We start from the raw sequence: 17,908 nt of genomic DNA on the forward strand, positions 1-17,908 counted from the left end.
CCGCCCGCCCGTCCGCTCCGGCCCGGCAGCGCCGCCCCGCGCGCGCCCCCTCACGGCCGGAGGGCGCAGCGCCGTCACCCCGCGCGGGGGCGCGGCCCGCGAAGCGGCGGCGGCCATGTTGGGTGAGGGCGAGGCTGCCCCGGGAGGGCGTCATTGGAATCATGGAGTCACAGAATCATGGAGCCGTCAGGGTTGGAACAGACCTTTAGGATCGTCCAGTCCAGCCGTTCACCCGGCACTGCCACTGTAGCCTCTAAACCACGTCGCCCAGCGCTAGATCCAGACGCCTCTTAAACAGCTCCAGGGATGGTGACTCCACCATCCCTTGGGCTGCCCTTTCCAATGTCTGGCCACCAAACAGTGAAAAAACTTTTTCTAGTGTCTAATCTGAATCTCATCTTAAGGCCATTTCCTCTTGTCCTCTCACTGCAGGCCCGGTAAAAGAACCCGGCCCCCACCTCCCTCCACCCTCCTGCCAGGGACTGTAGAGAGCACTGAGGTCCTCCTTGAGCCTCCTCAAGACAACACCCCCAGCTCCCTCAGACGTTCCTTACCAGACATATTTTCTAGAACTTTCAGGACACGCTGCAGCACCGCAGTGTCCTTTTCAAAGGACAGTTTTAAATGTCCTTGTCGCCCCCGTGCCCTGCCGGCTCTGCCCGCAGCCCCAGTCCCTCCCGTCCGCCGGGCCGTGTCCCGGGCTCGTTTCCTACCACAGCTCCTCGTGGCTGCCACAGGGCACCCGGTGCCACCCTCCCGCCAGCCCAAGGACCGGGGCCGGCAGGGTGGGAGCGAGGCAGGTGGTCTGTCTGACACAGTCGGCAGTGCACCTCCTGCGTGAGGAGATCCATTTAATGCCATTAAAACTAATTGCTCTCTGCGCTGCAGCGTAAAGTGACTCCGGGGAGAGATTTCACGTGAGTGTTTTGGACAGCAGAGTGAAGGTTGAAAGGAATGACTCCAGAGTGGTGGGAGGTCTGGGCTTTTCACACGCTATTTTCGTATCGCCGGTGTTATTCCAGTTTCCTGCAGCGCCAGGACGTGAGGATGTGGTTTGCTCAGTCACTCTGAACCAGCAGCACAGCCCATACCCGTGGCCTCGTCTAGACACAGATTTAATGGCCAGGGCAGCATGTTTAACACAGGTGGTCTGGACTGTGGGAACACCTTGGCTTTCTTTAGTAACTCAACTCCACGGGTTAACCTGCACTGAGTTTTGTGCTGTCAAATCCAGCAGGAACTTTCTAGACTGCATTCTTTAGCAGTACACTTTCCCCACCCCCCATTTCTCGTGAAGCCTTCCTGTCCATGGACACCTTGGATGATCCCAGAGACATGGGGCTGCTGTCCAGTGGCTCATCTATGCCAGAGTCCCTTTAGCCACAGAACCTGCACAGGAAAAGGGATTCCCTCAGATCCACACCCAAACTCCACTCAGTTGAGTCTCACCATTTGTTCAGATGAGCAAGGAGGATGGATTTCTCCTACGCCTGTGCATGGGGAAGGCTATAAGCTGGCATGTCAAGGTTAACATAGGGACACAGTGCTAGGAGGAGTCCTCTGGCACAGGCACATGCTGGCAGATGGATGATCTGGGTCTTTTTAAATAAAGCAGGAAGATGATGGGAGGAGGAAGGTGCAGAAAAGTAAAATGGGTCATACGTAGTATGACGTACACTATGTCACATGTTAAGGGGTAATATAATGTACACAAGAACAGAAACTACAGAAAATTAAGGTACACCACCTCCCTCTTTAAAGGCAGGGAAGATCCAGTCTTTGGCCCAAATGGGACAGTCATGCCTGGCCCCAAAGTGAAAAATAAGGGAAAGTCTGGACATTCCTCACCACAGTTTACTCAAGGCCTAAGTGAGGATTTGTATGTCCTCTGTGTGTGTTTGTGGCAGGGCAAAGGCAGAAGGTCAGAAGATCTGAACAACTTAAAGATAAAAAAATCTTAATAAGCAACATCTGATTTCTGCTCCCAGCACTTGGCTCCAGCCCCAGGCTATGGTGTGATTCATGTGGCTGTCAGGAAGAAAAGGCAAACTTTGGCTGCTCTGCATCATTTATGGTGTATTTCCTTTGCTGGACAGCCTCTGTGGAGAAGCATTCCTTGCCTTTACCTGCTTTTCCTGTGCAAGTCCATTGTTCCACATAGATTGAAGGCACCGAGGTGTGTGTCCTATTTAGGGCCCTGTTACACCAGGTGATGCACAAACACCCCAGCTGGGCTTTGTCCACAAACTTCTATTGCCTTTCCTAAAAACAACCAATGGTGGGCTCCTCCAGAGGACCACCCAGGAGCTGATGAACCTCTCTACCCTTGTCTTTCAGGGGCAGAGGGAACCAGCAGGATTACAGAGCTCGTAGCAAGTACCTCATTAGGTTTGTAACTGGTTATTTAAGTTGATTGGACAAGAAAAGATTGGCATAGTGGAGAGACAGCCAGCCAGTGACTGTAGGAGAGGACAGGGCAAAAAGCACATCTGTGGAATAGAGGCTTTAAGGTCTAAAGGGACATCTGGGGAGCATTGTCATAAAATCCCAGAATGGTTTAGGTTGGAAGGGACCTTAAAGATCATCTTGTTCTAAACCCCCAGCCATGGGCAGGGACTCCTTTCACTAGAATTGGTTGCTCAGAGCTCCATCCAGCCTGGCCTTGGACACTTCCAGGGATAGGACATCCACAGCTCCAGTCTGTCCAGCAGACTCTGGTGCAGTCACTCTCTGTGCTGTAGAAATGTTCTCCAGCTCTTCCTCTTCCAGGCCATGTGGCCTTTGTGAAAGGGAGGGGGAAACAAGGCTGCAGTGGTGCTCCCAGCTGATGGCTTTTCCAATGATGTCCTATTCCCGCATAGTCATGTTAATTCCAACTACAGCACAGTAGCTTATTGCTGCTAATATTTCTCAAGTACTCAACTGCTTAATAAACAGAAGTGGGTTTCTCTTTTTAGGGGGCAGGGACCCCAACATACTTTTTCCAGCTCCAGAAAAAGTCCGTATTTTTATTCAAGTGGGTGTCCAGACCAACTGGTTGCAAATGTCACCCTGTGCCTGTGAAGCACGTGCAGGGCAGCGCTGTCCCCTTGCCGTCTGTGCAGCTCCAGCACCTCTCCTAGTGCCTCAGAGCTCTCTCAGGAGAAAACCTCAAAACCTTAACCTTGAGGAAAAACTGAGCACATCACAATAACTTCAGGGGCTGACAGCTGCCACATGAGTTGCACCAGTAAGTCAGCTTCACTGTTTTCCTTGGTTTTTGAGGATGGTCACAGCAGGAATGGAGGTTGTCACTGTTCTCAACCTCCTGGCATGACAAGAGGACATCTGAGCTTACCAGTGCCCTTATTACAGGAACTCCACTAAAGAAGCTGCCAGAGGGGCCTGAAATCTCTTGTATCTAAAAAGAGCTTGTCCTGCTTATTCCAGAAGAAGATACATCTTGTTCCTGTTTCATATAATCCAGAATGGATTAAACTAAACAGAATCATGGCAGTCTGATTTCAGAATGAAATGCACATGTTAAACTGTCAGCAGACAGCTCCACACTCCCTGGATATTTAAAAGACCTTGAATCAGGTCCTTCATGAGCTCTCAGGGATGAGGATATTTGTTTACTTTTGCTTTCCCCACCCTGTTGCCCTGGTAAGCTCCTAAATACTCGTGTAGTACAAGCAATAACGTAGCACACGATGTGAGGCGGCTGCTTTGAGCCCGTTGCTCACGGAAACGAGCCCGTACATCTGCACAAAGCCTCTGTAATCGCTACCAGACCTATGAGCTTCTCAGCCCATGCTTGTTTCATTGTGCTATTAACTTTACAGCCTAATTATATCTAAAACACTTGCCTAACCAAACTCATTAATTAATTAGCAGCAGGCTGGGAAAGAGGATACTCCTGGGATGGTTCAGGATTGCTCCTGTAGGGAAAGAAAAGAGGAGCCTTACAATGTCAGAAACCAGGAAAAAGAGGAAAGGACAAAAGTTGTAGAAGTTGCTAAAAGAAAGCAGATCCCTCCTCGCCCCATTTTATACAGGATACAGTACCCAGGGATTGAATCCATAAATACATATAATTAAACAGGTCAGACTCTCCAGGCTCCCTCCAACACCCACAGGAAATGTGATATAGATTGAAAAGTCTATGTGCTCCTATCTTTTTTTCTCCCTTTTGGCTCAGGAACTGTAATTAAAGGGAAAAATCAGCCTCCCTCCTGCCTTAGAGTGCAGTGGCACAGCTGTTTTTCATCTTGGCTAGCAGGCTCTGTCCTCAGGCTACTAAGTGCTGAGTAATTTTTACCAAGCTCTGCTTGCAGATAAATGATGTTCTTCTCTTAGCTGCTGCCAGGCAAAGCTACAAATACTTGATCTTTTATTCTTTTCTCATAAACTCCTAACACTGAATACTAAAAATGCTGCCAGAGATTTTTCCACTGCCATTTATTCTCAGCATGGTCACAACTGTAATACAATTACAGACACCCACCCATTCGCTGGAGCTCGACTGCAGCTCCTCGTTAACCTGAAGCTTCCAATTAAAGGCTCCTTCAGTTTCATTGATAGTTTGCATATACTCCAAGGACCCACTTCATTTTGTTTTTCCCCCAAAACACATTCCATGAAAAGGGCAACTGCTTTAAATAACTTCACACTAATTTTCTGGAAAAGCCTGAGGAGCGAGTGCCAGTCTCAGAAGAAAAGCCTGAGTCTGAGTGTGCAGTTTGGGGAATTTCTCTCACAGCTATAACCATAAAAGTATCTGAAAGCTTTTGACTAAACGTAGCACAACCGCTGGGCAAATCCAGTGTGGCCTCAGAACAAAGGAAAGGATCTAGAAAGGTACAGCACTGGAAACCCATTAGTTTAATTCCAGTTTTCTGCCATGTTTCTAGTGAGATCTTATGCGTTCTAAGGAACTGCATAAAAATTAGTTTAAAATGGTATAGAAAATAATTTTAAAAATACTAGTTAATCTTGGCAATGCTTTTCTTCTACCTACCTCCAGTGAGTGAAGCAATGAACAAGAAGCCAGCACAGGGAGGAGGCTGAAAACTGGTTAAAAAATACCATGGCTAATTTTAGCCTTGTTTCCAGTCATGAAGCATGTGAAACACAGGGAGTAACGGTGCTTACAAAAGTACCTGCACACTTTTTAAAGGTAAAGCAAGGTTTCAGAACAATCTTGATTTCCAAGGTATTTTTGAAGTATAAGACTAATAGTCTGTCAGCTTCCTAAACAAGCTCATGCCTTTGAAGATCACCTTCCCAGCCCAGACCCCAGTCCTATGGGATTATGGCAACAGGTTTAGTAGGATCAGCCCCCAGTGCAAGCAGCCTTCTGTTTAAGCCATAAATGAGGGAGAAAAGAGCAGAGGAACAATTCTGCAAATCAAAAACCATTAATGAAAGAAAAAAAGATGAGGTAGAGGTAGCTTTTCTTTTAAAAAGTGAAAATTTGAACTGCCTTGATGGCTGTGGCAGAGAGGGCATTTCCCTCACTTCCTTGTGTCTGTTAGCTGGGGGTGCACAGCTAAAGAACAGCTTCAGTCTAAACTCTGTGTGCACGTTGCGTATTTCAAAACCTGGCTTTAAGCAATCCCCACACTGTGAGCCCAAAGTGAAGGTGTCTTGGCCTGTCTGTGCTGCTCAGTGATCCGTGCTTAGATCCAGCTTAAGCCCCATGAGCGAGCAGGACAGGATGGATTTGTATTTCTGGATGGGAGAAAGGCTCTGCATCTGGATTCTGAACCAAGGTAGAGTGTTTTTCTCTTGCTGGCCCTCGGGATGTGGCTGTCTTCTCTCAGCCCACAGAGCTCTGCTTAAATGCTATGGTAAAGGTATTCTGTTGTAGTGTAGTTTCTAATTTTAAGTGTTCTCAAGCACTTAAACCAGATTGTAAATATCTGAAGCTCCAGGGAGTGAATCTGTGCCATCTTTCCATTATTAAAGTGTTCAGACCCAGGGCTGGACTTCAGTCCAAACTATGTGTCGGGGCAGTGCCAGGAGATGCTGGGGCTTAACAGTGTTCCTGTGACTGAAGTGTGAGAGGGAAACAGTCCATGTTAAACACACTGCACATGGAGCACTCAAATGTCTTGTAAAACACATGAAACATTGGTTAGAAACACATTCACCACTGCTGACCACACAGGTTTTTATGTTTAATAGAAATTAAATTAGTAGCTTGATATACATAATGTGACACTTTCCAGTCCAGTAGTTTCCAATTCCTGCTTTCAAGTCACAGAGTGAATACTGTACAAAAATAATAACAAAGAGCAACCGAAGAATAAACACTGTCACTAACACACTAGACCCAGAAAGGCTACGTTTATCTGGAGCTACACATGCCAAAGGATACAGAGTGACGGCCCCATCGTGGTACAGTCATGCATTACCAAGGGACAGAGCTGTGCTGGCCAGGCACACCTCGCTTCCTCCAGGGCCAGCGGGCGCTCACCGTGCTCCGTAGCCGTAGTAATACGGTTCATCCGGGCGGTATCCATAGGCAGTGGCTGGGCGGCCCGGAACCCCTGGGGACTGACCGAATCCATCAACTGCGATGCTACAAAATAACAAGGAGAGAGAAACTGCAGGTTTTTGTATGGCAGAGAAGGTACACTAAGGCTGGTGTCTCCAACTCCTCCTGTCAGAGTTTTGTGAGGCAACTTTGCAAGCCATGTTCATGTTTCCCTTCTGACCAGCATTCCTCTATCTCCTCTTCCCCGGTGGGAAAAGAAATGCTGCAGAGAAATCAACACAACTCCTATTGAGGAAAGGGTTTCAGGTCCACGGGAGATCCCAGAAGAGACAGACCTCTTCTCTTCCATCCTTGTATGGACTTACTGGCCAAGAACTTCACTCCTGTAACTGGATTTCTCCCTCTGTACACTGAAGTTAACATGTCTTTCAGGAAAGGCTTGGTGCAAGCTTCTGGCAAAGCCCACTGTAACCCTGCCCTACACAGCACCCCTGAACAGTCTCAGTCCCTGCCTTCAGAACATTTCTGAAGTGCCTGGGAAAACACCAGCTAGAAGGGAGAAAGTGAGATGTGGCACAGCAACATAGTTCAGTAAAGAATGGAGTTTCAGGTGGAATACAAGGGTGGCAGCCAAATGGCAGAAAGCATTCATCATATACTGAAAGGCTATGTACTAATGAGACAGAACAATTAATTTTTCATATAGAATAGCACCTACAGTCTCCCTTAAGAGAAATCCCTTACACCTAAAAAGTACCACAGCAATGAATTAGATATTAAAACTGCATAGGGAAAAGTGGCACTGTGCTCCACAGTAACTCTCATGGAGGAGGTAGAGGAAAAGTGAATATTGCCTAAGACACTGGACTACTGCCTATTCATAGTTATGTCACTTCTTAACTTCCACTTCAGTAAAGAGACAAATGAAAAAGGATCCTGATTTATTTTCTGACTAAAGATGCATTGAAAGGAGCTGAACTTCCCCTCTGAAGACTGTCAAAACACAAAGAACCAAAGTGCCTTTGGAGTGGGGAAAAGCTGAACCTCATTACTGCCAATTATCCATATGGAACATGGGTTATGCAACAGGCAAGGCTGGGAAAGAATGACCCCTCCAGAAGATGTACAATGGGTGGGCCCCAGGCCCTGGCTCAGCAAGAAGCTGGCACTGCTGAATCAGTTGGACTGAAAGGGCTCAGCTTGCAGTGGTGGGGGACCATGTCCATCACTCTGTCCTCACAAAGGCACTTTCCCCACATTGTGTCTCAGTGAGGTCCTAGAAAAGGATCCTTGGTGCCTGGTTTCTCAGCAAACTAGTTCACTCATGGGATGTTCTGATAATCAGGTGAAGGTGGAAAGTCTGAGGCTGAGATTTGTCCTCTGAGAGAGAAGGGACACAATCAACAGCCAAGCTGCAGGGAAAATCATTCCAGTTTACCTGAAAATATCTTGAGAAATGCCGTGCTTTGCATTTCCATGTCTGCCTGTGTGTATTTGAACGGGCAATGCCCCTGTCCCCACCTCCTACACAGAGCCATCAGTCTGAGCAGACCCTTCAGCACAGCAGAGAGCAGCAGAGTGGCTGTGGTGTATCCTGCAGTGGTGCAAAGCTCTGTGAACACACTCCTCTGGCTCCACATCTGCCTCTGGCCACCGGTTCTCTCCTGTATCCACTCTGAAGTCCTGTTACTCTTTTTCAAGCTCATTAGGAAATGAGCTGGTGACCTCTGAGGCACCTTTCCCAGCTGCCTCCTTTGTACCTGGCAAACAACAGCTTTCTCATTATGAGGCTTGAAGCTTTGAAAGAGGGGATTAAGAGAAATCCTGTTACTTTGTGTTTCACTCTTATCTCCAGAAACCCCAAACGGTGAACTCACCTTAGCCAGAGAATGGTCCCTGCTCCTCTCTGTTCCTGATTTCCAGCATGCAAAGGATTGACAGACAGACCTCGCATGGGCTGCCCTTGGGGGCCCATGTCTCAATAGAGACCCCAAAGCTCTTCCAAACAAGTCAACAAGGACAAGCACAAAGCTGAGCAGTTTTTTTGGCAGTCCAAAAACCAAACCAATTGAAGAACTACATCAATTCTTTAGGAGTTCTTTTGGTACTGTCAATGCTAGGAGTTAATAATATACTAAAAGAAGGCATAGTGGGATTTGGAAGTGCAGGGTTGGGTTCTGCTGTGTTTCTACAAGTTCCCAGTTACATGTGTACCACTGCAGAGAAGCAGAACCCTTTAAGGCTACCTTCAAACTCAGGAATTCCATTGTTGTCTTCCAAACATCCTTAAAACGTCTATATTTGATTTATAATGAAAAGCTATTTTAACAGAAAATGCTTTTCTGGGTTTATCTTTCAATGTTGTTTTTTGTGACTATAACAATGTCAGTTGTGGTAAGTTGCTTTTATTACTGGTGTGGTAGAATAAGGGCTTTTTGAATGTCTGCTCCCTACTGAAAGGCTCATTCTGGAATGATGTTTAGGTGAGCGAGGAGACAGAGGGTGCCTGAGGCTGCTGACTGCAAGTCAAGCTTATAGGGGACATGCCTTGGCTCACAGGAGAGACAGAAGGAGCCATCCTTGGGCTTACTGTGGCAGAGAAGCACACAACAGAGGAGTTGAAGACCTGTCCAGAGCTTCTTTTAGTCCCTCCATTATACACCCCAAACTAAAACACTACTGACTCTTTAGGGTGAGGTGTAATAACACCCTGAGCCACGTGGTGGCAATGGGCCTCTATCGCTGGAGGCTGAGCTCTTCCAGCCACTTCCAGCTCAGTAATCCTTATTCAAAGAACTTCTAAATGTATTTAAATTGATAACAAGAGCAGGGAAAATATGGTTTCAATCACATTCTCAGCAAATCATTTTTTTAATATTTTTTTTTTATAAACGTGTAAGTAATTAGGTAAAGATCCCTAGAGTTTAAACTTTGAGGAGTATCAGTTATTTCCAAATGGTTCAGACATATGTTAGTGTCCTGAAGAAAACTGGAAGAGATGGATCAGCTGATAACTGCTTTGGACAGCTAAAAAAAAAAGGGAACAGAAAATCACATTAAAACACCTTGATCAAATCACTACTCTCTCCTATCTAAATATTTCTCTTAAGTAAATGAACGCTTGACCATGCTTGAAAAAAATTGGCTTCATTTTTACACGTTAGTGCTCTTGAAGCACACCAGCTTTGCCTGTGGGACTGATTGCCCTGGCAGGCCGCAGCACAGAGCCTGTCATAGTTGAAGGGAAGGCTCCTTAGCCCAGGAGATAACGGAGGGGTAGGACAACCAAACAGCCAACACGCGCCTGGAGACTGAGTCCAGAGTCTGGCTCGCTCAGGAGGCTGGCAGGCCAAGGGCATAACCCACCAAGGTGGAGACGGGTTTAAAAACCAAGTCCTGATGAATCCTTGCCCCTTCTGCCAAGAACAGCAGAAGGGGAGAGCCAGGAGAGATGGTAGTTCTGCAGCTGTAAACACTGTTGGGTAACGACTGGCCTGAGATCATGATTTGTGCCATGTGTGCTCAAATTTATACCAGCAATCAAGTTCAAAACCTGCTCCTAGGAAAAATGTGTTGTTGGCCTTATGATACAGCATCTACCAGGAAACTCAGTGCTGAGCAGAGCAAGCATCAGCCTGTCTTCCCAAAAAGTTAAGGACATGTAATTATGCCATTTAGGGCAACAATACACATCCCAGAATTAGTATTTTTCCCTCCCAATACTCACCCCTATTCACTTAGGTACCTAGTAGAAGTGCATGCACCCCTGCAGTTGTAGAAAGGATATGGATCATGCAGCACCACAACAAACCCCTCAGATAAATGGCTTAAGCCGTTGCCTCACTCTGCAAGTGATTTCAGGCAGTTCTGTCTCACAGCATCGCGCCTGCGCACAGAGATCCGCGCCTGCAACCCACGGGCACAGCACAACCGTGTGCTTGTGCAAACCTCACCCCACGCCTGGGGCTGATGGAGTTAAACAGTGAACAGCCCAGCTAATTACTACGTACTGCTAACCTCAGTTACTGGTTCATTTTGAGACCCTTTAAAATATGAACTGTGTATTTTACCCCTATGCACTCTCTTAATGATTTGTTTTTTTTAGACTGAAATCACTTCCAGCCATCAGTTATACTCGAGGTCTCTACACATGCACTTCTCCAAGCACAAATATTTCTTTTTCCTATTGGTCTGCCAGCCCCTGTCAGAGCAAATTTCACTTTAAACTAAATGCTATGATACTTAAAACCTCTTGGATTACTCAGGCTGCTAGTGTGATCTATGACCTTCCCCAAATGACAGCTGAACTTTCCAATTTGCTTGTACTGCTGGGGAACTGAAGAACACATGCCGAAGAGGAAAATGTTCCTGATGTGCATGAGTGAGGAGAGATTTCTTAACAGCTCTGCTTATTGATGCTTGCTCTGATTCATAACATCCAAATTAATATGCCCATGTAGGATCCGAGGTGCTCTCACATAATTTAAGATGTAAAGAATGATTGTGTCCCCCCACCCAACAGGAAATGCCAGCCAGTGTCTCACTGTACCCACAAAATACTTCCTTTCCTTAACTCCCTCCTGCCCCCGGAGCCCCAGGGACTAGACAGGCTTTGCGGAACATCTGGAAGATTTGGGAGGCTCCCACAGAGAGCACTCCACCAGGAATCCTCTGCTGGGGTTTCCCTGCAGGTGCCTGTGCTGCTCCCCAGGGCACGGTACCAGAGGAGAGGCTCTGAGCACAGTCTCGCTGGGTCATTAGCGCCCGGGTGCAGAGTGACCGCAGAGCTCTCCTGAGCCACAGACACCTGAGCCTGTCCACACCACTGTTCACACTGGTGCCTGTGCTGGTGCTGACAGGGTGCTCTAAAACTGGATCCTAATTCCAAGGTACTAATTCCTCTGGCATAAACAGGGACTCAGAAAGGCAAGTCCAGCATCACTGAGGAAATTCTTGGTCACAAGTAACCCCTTAAAGTCCAAGTGAACCCCCCCCCGGAAGATCCACGGATCTTGGAGCAATCCCAGCAAAAAACCAGTTTGGGAAAGAGGCCTGTACAGTCAGAGGCATGAACAACTATGACAATGATTGTACCAGAGTGTGCAGTGAAAGACGGGGACTGCCTGTGCAGGTGAAGGCAGCCCAGGAAAAGCCTTCAAGGGTGAAGTACCAATTTAGGAGCTCACACTTTAGGGCCAAAGATTCATCCTTTTCTGCCCCAAATTAAAGCACCCTGGAATCACTGCCCACTGAAAATGAACTTCAAGGTAAACACGTACAGTGCTTCCACCGGACCTAAGGTTTCAGCTACATTTCTTTTCATCCTAAACCTGTTATAAAACCCTGTCAATCCTCCCTCCTTACTCTGCATCAACAATAACTGACGGCTCAGAGGCTCTCAGCTACTTACCAGGGATATAAGGTTTATAATTTTATTAACAATAAAATCTATTTTAAATTTAAAAAAAATCTGTAAATTCATAATTCCCTAGATCTTCTAACCTTGCTAAGACCAACCAAACATTACTTGCAGCTCTCACCTCATCAGCAACTCTACCAAGTCCAAATGAAGGAATCCCACCCAAAGTTCTGGTGCTCCAATGAGCTGCTGGGAGGGTTTATGTGCAGGTGTGAACAGGCAGCCCCTGCTGACACACATGGCACTCTTCTTCCTGCCACTGATCACACCTGCAGCTTTTCAAAACTGCTCCTGAGCATCAGAGAATGGGGGTTGAACCAAAAAGTTTCTGAGCATCTTTCAGAAACCTGATATAAGTACAGTTCATAGCAACCTCTCTGTTTCCTCTCTACCTTCTCCCTCTAATACCAGGTATTATTGTTTCTAAAAAGCACTGTCTTCACTCTCAAGTCATCCCCCACCTCATCCCAGGCAGGCATTCAGAACTTCATGCAGTGCATCCTTGAAGTCCTAAAGTTTCCCTTCTGTGAATCTACTCATGTGTGACAGCACTGTTGGCACCATACAGTTACCATCCTGCATTCTCTTATAAACTCCCATGCCATAAACCCCTGTATTCCACAATGCTGCATCAAGCTTCCCCGTATAACAGACAAAAAGACATTATATTCAGATGAATACTGAAGGCTATATTTTTCCCTCAGGAGGAGCCTGAGCCATAGGAGTGGCACTCCAGTTTCTAATCTCCAGACAAGCACAGCATTATAATCTGTACAAATGAGATGCAGTTTATTGATTATAATACTTGTCAACAAGAGACACAGGGGTTTGCCAGCAGCAAAGTCCATATTTTTTCTCTCATCTCAGTGGGTGTTTTTGTTTGCTTGTTTTTGAAGTGTTGATGAGAGGTGCTGGAGTGCAGGTCTGAGACAAGGACTGCAGTGCAGGGCAGTGTAATCATGCATGAGATGTGACAGAGTCTTGTCAGCTCATAAGTAAAGGCTGCAGCTCCCTCCCTCCATCCACAGGTTTCCTCTGCACAGAGAGCAGGGTACAGAAAAGCAGGGGAGCTGGGGGCATCCAGGCCTCGACCCATGGGACAGTGAGGATTCAGGCACCATGTGCATCCAAGCACAGGAGGCAGGAAATGGGTTTGAATTCCACGGAACACACACACCCCTCCAGCTCCTAATGTTATCTTTAGGTAAGAAGATGGTATCCTTTGCAGGTAGCAGTGAACCAACACACCTAAGTCAAGGCTCAGAGCCTGTGAAGCCCATGGACTCTGTGGCCTTTCTGCTGATATTCCCTGTCAGCTAAGCACTGGATGGGATCCCATTCTCCTACCACCCATCATGAAAGAGCAGAGGGCATCACAAAGGGACACAAGGCCCAATGCTTTTTCCCTTCCTTAGAGTCTAGCAATCAAGATGATCCTATTTATTCTTACGTGCCAGCTACCTCTGGTTTTCCTTCACTGACCATAAATTTTCTGTGCTTCAGAGTAAGAGCACAAACCATGGGTTATGGAGAAAGCATACAACTGAGGAAGCCTTAGGAAAAAACAAATGTTTCTTTATATAATGTCCTGTAACTGTAGATTCTCCCACTACTGGTAATGACGTTAAACTGTAAACCACAAGTCTCTTAAATTCTGCCTCTAATGGCCCTAACTTTTTCTTCCATATCTGTGAAGCCTTTTTTCCATGCTTTCTAGCTCTCAAGCAGGAGGGGAGTTTTGAGGCAGGGACAGTGACTGTGCACACTGCATCAAGTACCAAGTCCATCTCTACATTAGCATTGAATATTAATGTTCCTTAACCAGTAATGATGTATTTGCTCACAAGTGTCCAAGTTAACCTGTGCAACACTTTAGCTCCCTTGTGCATCATGATACAGCTTTGATCATGTCTCTCCTTCCATGTGATCCAGCTTTCTTCAGTGCACTTAATGACTTAAAGTTTCCAATTGCTTCTGGACTTGGTGCCCAGTTGCAGCTCAGCACAATACTGCTGTTTTTCCCATTTAATTATAAACAAATGCAAAGCTCACAATGGTGGAGAAATGAGCACTGTGTCTTCTGTGTCAGGCTCCAGCTATGCACCAAGCAATAACCACGCCAAAATCCACTGGGGGAGGGAAACATTAAAAAAAAAATAAATTTCCAAACTGAATAGTAAGAAAGCACCGAACCAAAGCCAAATGACCTTGCTCAGCCAAATTCAGTGGAGCCTTGCTTGGGAGCTGCAGCCCTTGCCATCCCCGCTCCGTGAACGCAGCCTGAGCTGTGGGCTGGGCTCCTGCTCTGGCAGTTACCTGCTGTGTGATCCCGGACAAGCTGCGCCTTTTCTCCATGACCTCAGCTTCCCATTGGAGTATTGGAAGAGAAAACACCCCAGACATTAAAGACAGCCAAATGACAAACTACAGTAACAAGAAGGCTCTAATTAGACTGACATAGACAGAAAAGACTTTTGCTTATTCTGTAAAACTCCTTAGGAAAAAAAAGGGTATTTCTGCCCTGTTAGAAAAGCAACCAATCCACAATATAGCCAGGGGCAAAACGGCAGCTCAAAGACTCCAGTTGTTTCAGAGCCATCTTGTCTCTTTGCAGGGCATCAGGATAGCTCCTGCAGCATTCCTTCAGCCAGGCTCACAGCCCTGCCACAGGGACAGGGAGTTTATCAGCCATTCTCTACAGGATTTGTTAAAAGGTCAAGTGCACAGTCAGAGCTGGAACAGAAACCAAGGGCTCTGGCTTTCCATTATGAGCCTGACAGAAACATCTTCCATGCTCTTGGCTCGACAACTGGCCAAACCCACTGATGAGATACATCCATTTCTTAAAAATTAATTAAGAACTAAAACAAATTAAAAAGCCCTGAGGAGCAGGCAATAAAAAGGAAGATGTCCTTTCCTCCCCCTCTCTCCTTGCACAGTCCAAAGTATATCTGTCAACTCCATAAACTGAAGAGTACATTGCCTTAATCTAAACTAGCAATAGGTCTGGCTTGGGAAGGTTTGAAGGCTCCCCAGCAAGCTCAGTGTTAGATTGTGTACTAAGAAGCTTCAGGCAACAGTTTGAGCAGAATAGGATCCTGAAGGGACCATTTCCTAGAGATGACTGGTGCCACTGGTGAGATCAGCTCGGGATCCGGTCCATGCCTTCCACTAGCCTTCCCATTTCCATATGGGAAGTGTTTCTTGGTTTCTGTGCTACGTTACAGAGCAGGTCACTGTGAAAATGTACTCTGGAAAAAGCAGATGAAACAAAAATGCAACTTTTTTGTGCCCTGCAGTGAAGGGCTCTTAGCTGGAGAATTAATCCCTTTATTTACATTTATACAAACTCCTCAAGCCCAAGCACTGCCACTCAGCTCTGTGCTTCGACACAAATGGGGACGAAAGTTCCCTCTTGTGCACAAATGCCCGGAGAAGCCACAGCGACAGTCATGCTGCCTGTGGGGCTCAGCACTAAGAACTGGGCAACTCAGTGGGGATGATAATCCAGATGCTGGAGGGAGGGAGGGAGGCAGAGTCAAAAAATCTGTTCTGCTCTGCCTTCCAGCTGCAGCCAATAAAAGCTTTCAAAGCCTTCTCTGAAAGTTAACATGGCTGGGGGATTTGCAGCGCTCACTCGAGCGCACACGGCAAATGCAGTCAGAGCATTATTACTGATGAATAAACTTTAAATATTTTTTACCACCACGGATGATCATCCAGATTTCAACCACTTTTGTTTATCAACACAGGGCCCTAGTGAAATTTTGTCAAAATTTATCCCAAATCAGCAATGATTTTAGTGTAAACAAAGAAGGAAGTCTCATACTGGCTTTTTTTTCTCAGGGATAACACTGGATAAACAAGGCAGATACAAATACAAACAAGGAACATTTTCTTGGGAGATCTATACCTTGGGTTAGCATTACTATGCCAAAAAAAAAAAAAATCAATCTTAATTAAATGAATGAATAATGTTTCAAGACCATAAGGTTGGCCAGGGAGTCTTAACAAAAAAAAACCACAACAAAACAACAAACCTTACAAAGCTCAAAACCCATAAGGCAAATAAACTCTGTAAACTTATTTATTATTTTTTTAAATCTCACGGTTATAAAAACATCGTCTTGTTTTCCAGAGGGAAGAGAAAGGGTGGTTCAGTCACTGGAGTTGGATGGCTGAAACTGATAAATGCAGAATCAGAATAAGATTTTAGAATCAAAACAAAGTATTTGGCAAAGAAATTAATTTGATATATTAATTTTTATGCTAGAGACTTGTTCACAGCACGTGTTCAGTTCAGATAATAACCACAAGAAATATCCCACTGATATATGGGACTTTTTAAAACTCCTCATTGTAGGTTTAATTTTGAATCCTGTGACCATGCTTATACCCAGCATACAAAACACCCTTCACTTTATTGCAGTTTTAAATCTTTCTTCCAGATCTGGCCCTGCAACCACTTGTCTTGATAAAATAGGTCACTTGAAAAAGAAAAGCTCAATAAAATGAATTACAAAACCAACAAGATTAAACTGATTGTGCTGTTTTTGTACAGTGCAGCCGAATTCTGCAAATATGCTGCTGGCTGTGGTTTGGCATTTAACAGCATGCGATCAGTGAGAAGGAGGAAATTTTATTCTCATTAACTGTTGCAGATTTACTGCAGTGAAAAAGGGCTATGTAACCTGAGAAGTGACAGAATGGAAAGATCAAAGCAGCAGTCTGGAAACTAAATAAACCTTCTGGCTACTTCCTGCAAGGAAAATTCACTCTGGCAATGTAAAACAGAGTCCAGTTAAAAACTACTCTCAGTTTTATGAGCTGTCACAGCAGCTTGAGTGGTTTGGACCAGTCAAGTTTAGAACATTATATTTCCTTGTTTTTGTCTCAGATACTTCTGTAAGCAGTTTTATAGTTTCTTTTTCTTTTTTTTAAATTTTTTTAAAGAGAAAAATAAAATTCTTTTCTTTTGGTTGAAATCGAGAAGGTCACAGCTAAACTCATTAAAAACAAGCAGGTCTTCATTTGCACATTCCATTCCCCTTTACTACATTTTAATATTTTACTTTGAGATTTATAAGCAATGTACATTTGCTTTAATAACTCTTCCGCATTCTGTTCACTTATTGTTTAATATAAGTGCAAATCAGTTTACAGAGCCCAGATGGCTTGTAACCAGGGAGCCAGTCTATTCCTAGTAGCACATCTGGAGGGACTAAGAGCAGCAGACAGAACGTGGGAATTAATTAATGTTACATTTCAGAAGAGACAGAGACAGGTTTGGGGGATTTTTTGGTAAGACATTCCAAAGGACCTGAGCTAACTGCCACAGCATTTTGGTATTCTTTTAAAATTCTTAATAGTCACCTAAACCATGATGGTTAAACGAGGCCAACTGCAGGTGGAATATAGTAAAATAAAAAGCAACTAAAGAAATGTAAAAGAGGCAACTGCAAGTGAAAAAGGCCCAAGCATCCTGTATTCCAAAAGAGCTGAAGCGCATTAAAACCTCAGCACTAACTCTCTTCCCAAACGGCATCTGCAACTTGCTGAAAAAACTGCACCTTTAAAATACTCCCCAGCAAGCCATTTCATCTCTCAGCATACTGGTGCAATTGTTGGGAGCAATTAAACTACTCTTACAGTAAATGAAACAAGTGCAACACGATCCTTCCCGACTGCAGACCACACACCTTGGCGAGGTGGTGTGGTCTGGTCACCGGGGCACTGCGGGAGCGCTCCGAGAGCCCTGCTCTGCTCTGGCACCTGACTTAGGATGGGCAACTTCCCTTCTCCTCACCTTTGGTTCCCTGCCTGCCTTGACTATCAGCTCCTTGGGGCAAGGACTGTGTGCTGCACTGTGAGGGGCATGCACAGAGAGCTGCTTGGGAGCTTCTCCTTATACTGGCTAAAAACAACGACAACAAATAAGCAGCCAAGCACATTAAAAAGTTGCTGTAAATTAAACATTAGATATGAACAGTATGTTCCTTGTAGGGAGG

The 17,908-nt window shown here is 45.5% G+C and overlaps 2 protein-coding genes across 6 annotated transcripts in view; both read right to left on the reverse strand.

The window, feature by feature from the left end:
- Window positions 1-681, reverse strand: part of SCYL3 (SCY1 like pseudokinase 3) — a 21,330-nt gene extending 20,649 nt beyond the window's left edge. The window contains exon 1 of the mRNA XM_027694630.1: window positions 555-681. The gene's annotated coding sequence lies outside the window, so the exon portion shown is untranslated. The remainder of the gene's footprint in view (window positions 1-554) is intronic.
- A 5,459-nt stretch (window positions 682-6,140) lies between these two features.
- Window positions 6,141-17,908, reverse strand: part of KIFAP3 (kinesin associated protein 3) — a 66,376-nt gene continuing 54,608 nt past the window's right edge. For 2 of the 5 annotated variants that reach the window (XM_027694625.1, XM_027694626.1), the window contains exon 20: window positions 6,141-6,565. In XM_027694625.1, coding sequence (XP_027550426.1) covers window positions 6,457-6,565 — 109 coding nt within the window. In that variant the 3' untranslated portion in view covers window positions 6,141-6,456. Of the gene's footprint in view, window positions 6,566-9,338; window positions 9,509-17,908 lie in introns of those variants that run through there. The other 3 variants (XR_003536098.1, XM_027694627.1, XR_003536099.1) reach the window with 2 other exon arrangements.

Source organism: Neopelma chrysocephalum, unplaced genomic scaffold (assembly GCF_003984885.1).
Source record: "Neopelma chrysocephalum unplaced genomic scaffold, ASM398488v2 Primary Assembly neopelma1_98, whole genome shotgun sequence".
Taxonomy (NCBI): domain Eukaryota; kingdom Metazoa; phylum Chordata; class Aves; order Passeriformes; family Pipridae; genus Neopelma; species Neopelma chrysocephalum.